The sequence below is a fragment of the Centruroides sculpturatus genome, unplaced genomic scaffold, assembly GCF_000671375.1.
Source record: "Centruroides sculpturatus isolate CEXI.00-Female unplaced genomic scaffold, Cexi_2.0 scaffold1151, whole genome shotgun sequence".
NCBI classification, from domain to species: Eukaryota; Metazoa; Arthropoda; class Arachnida; order Scorpiones; family Buthidae; genus Centruroides; species Centruroides sculpturatus.
The window spans coordinates 28,683-31,035 of record NW_019385953.1 but is presented as its reverse complement, the minus strand read 5'-3'; the positions used below and the strand labels follow the sequence as shown (position 1 = coordinate 31,035).

General features: G+C 35.3%; 1 protein-coding gene across 1 annotated transcript in view; it reads left to right on the top strand.

Annotated features, from left to right (window-relative positions):
* The window catches only part of LOC111612783 (midasin-like), a 104,884-nt gene that overhangs the window by 80,416 nt on the left and 22,115 nt on the right, over positions 1–2,353 (top strand). Inside the window, exon 46 of the mRNA XM_023354038.1 lies at positions 752–925. Within this exon, the coding sequence (XP_023209806.1) occupies positions 752–925 (174 nt within the window). The remainder of the gene's footprint in view (positions 1–751; positions 926–2,353) is intronic.

Here is a 2,353-nt window from a genome sequence, read left to right as displayed (position 1 = left end):
TGTGGTGGCCTTCGGGGGCGTGGCATTTCGCGGGAATATTTCCAGCAATTGTTTTTATAGGTCGATCTAATAACAGACATATAAATTAACCAATTACAGTGCAAAAGAAGTTTACTATAGATGTTATCTGCCAATAATCTCCATTTTTACCTCTACTTGCTGTGTGATTTCACATGGTGTTTTTTTGGAAATATTGAGATATTTTTGGCCCGGGGCTTCGTACAAAAAATTTAATTGTTGTAATAGTTAGAAAACACATGCAGGAAGACGATTGACAGCTTAGATAGCATCAGACTTGTTTACAGTTTGTAAAATACACTCTTGAAGTCAACCAATTTTTTTTGAAAAATTTCTAAAAACGGGGACTTTCTGTTTTTTCGTCACGAATAAATAAAATCGATATATTTGAAGTAGTTTTTTTCACTAATACATCAAAAACACATGCCCACAAACATCCAAAATGAAAAAATCGCGAAAAAAACTATGAGTTTTGAAAAATTGAATTTTGAACACGAGGGTTATATAGCACCCCGCGCGCACAACTGTGCGTCAATCTTTGGCGCGCTTTACGCAGGGTTAACAAAAAGTATTTAAATTTATTTAATTTCAAGTATATTTGCAAAACAAAATTATTAAGTAGGCTTATTACAATTTATCTTTAAATGCATTTAAATCAGTTTATAAAACTTGTTATAACAGTTTATAAAACTTGTTATAAGCATTTAAATCAGTTTTTAAAACTTGTTGTTAGGAGGAGGAACATGGTGTAGAAATGTCAGAGGATTTTGAAGGTAAACTCCATGATCCAAGTAAAACTGACAATAGTTCTGATAATAATGAAGATGACAATGATGATGAAGATAATTTAGAAAAGAAAATGGGTGATATTAATGAGGAGGAAAACATCGAAAAATTGGACAATGAGGTAAATTTATAAAAAAATATTTTAATGATCCTATTTCCAAGTTGTTGAACCGTTCATTATCACTTCCCTAGTGATTCCCAGCCCAAAAAATCCTTCAATTTTGGGAAATGATGGTAATAACTTGGAGCCAAGTCCAGGCTTTAAGAAGGATGTTTAAAAACTTCCCACTTAAACTGCTGAAGCAAGTTCTTCATCAATGCAGCAGCATGCAGATGTGCATTATCCTGAAGAAGCACAAATTCCTGTGGACAACAATCCCCACATTTGTTATGAATGGTGCGACATAGTCAGTGAAGGGTCTGACAATAGGCCACTGCATTTATGGTCTCCCCTCTAGGCATGTAGTCGATGAGTAGGACACACTTTTGATGTCAAAACATTGTAGCCATAACCTTTTTGATGCTCAGAATTTGTTTGGCTTTTTTGATCTTGTTGGGGATCTGGATTCATGCCATTCCATTGACTGGTGCTTTGTTTCTGGAGTTTTATGCAAAGTCCAAATCTCATCACCAATAACAATATGGTTCAAAAACTCCTTGCCATACTTGTTGTACCGCCTGAGAAAAGTCAGTGCAGCTCCCATCCAGTTTTGTTTGTGTTCATCTGTCAAAAGTTGAGGAACCCATCTGGCACACACTTTTCTGTAGTCCAAATCACCCATAAAGAACTGTTCTTGAAATTTCAGGAAAGAATGAACTGAGTCCATCTGTAGTGAAATATCTATCTTGTTGGATTTTTTCCTCAATCCTTCATTTGAGTTCATCAGTCACAACTGAAGGTTGGCCCGAGCATTCATCATCATGAATATTCGTTTGCCAGCCATTAAACATGATGCACCATTTTCGAACTGAAGCTTCATTCATCACATTACCATAAACCTTGGTTATCTGTCTGTAAATTTCAATAGGGCAGAGTTTTTTCACATTCAAAAAGTCTATTACACTACTTGGCGGGATCTTTAATTTTGTCACACATTTCAAAGTTACACTATAAACAGTAAATGATTGTAGCAGCTTGCTGTTAGCATCAGACTGGCACAAAAAAATGGGAAGGTCCATGACGTGGCAGTGGGGGGTGATGGGAGAACTGTGCGGCTAGTCAGATCAAAATGTTCTTTTCTTTTAGAATGACCTTCATATAATAAATTGAATAATTCTTCATTCTTTTTAAATAATATACCAAGGATGACCAAACCTTATCACAATAGGAATCATACACTGCGTATTGGAAATAGGCAGTGTATGACTCCTATCTTGACAAGAGCCACATCCTTAATATGCCAAATGACTGCTGGATTAAATTATGTGGAAATTAATTAAAAATAATAGCCTAATTTGTCACTACAGGCAGGCATTAGGCACCATCTCTATTAATTTAATTATAATTATTAAATTTAGCCTGAGATGGTACCTAATGCCTATCTCTAGT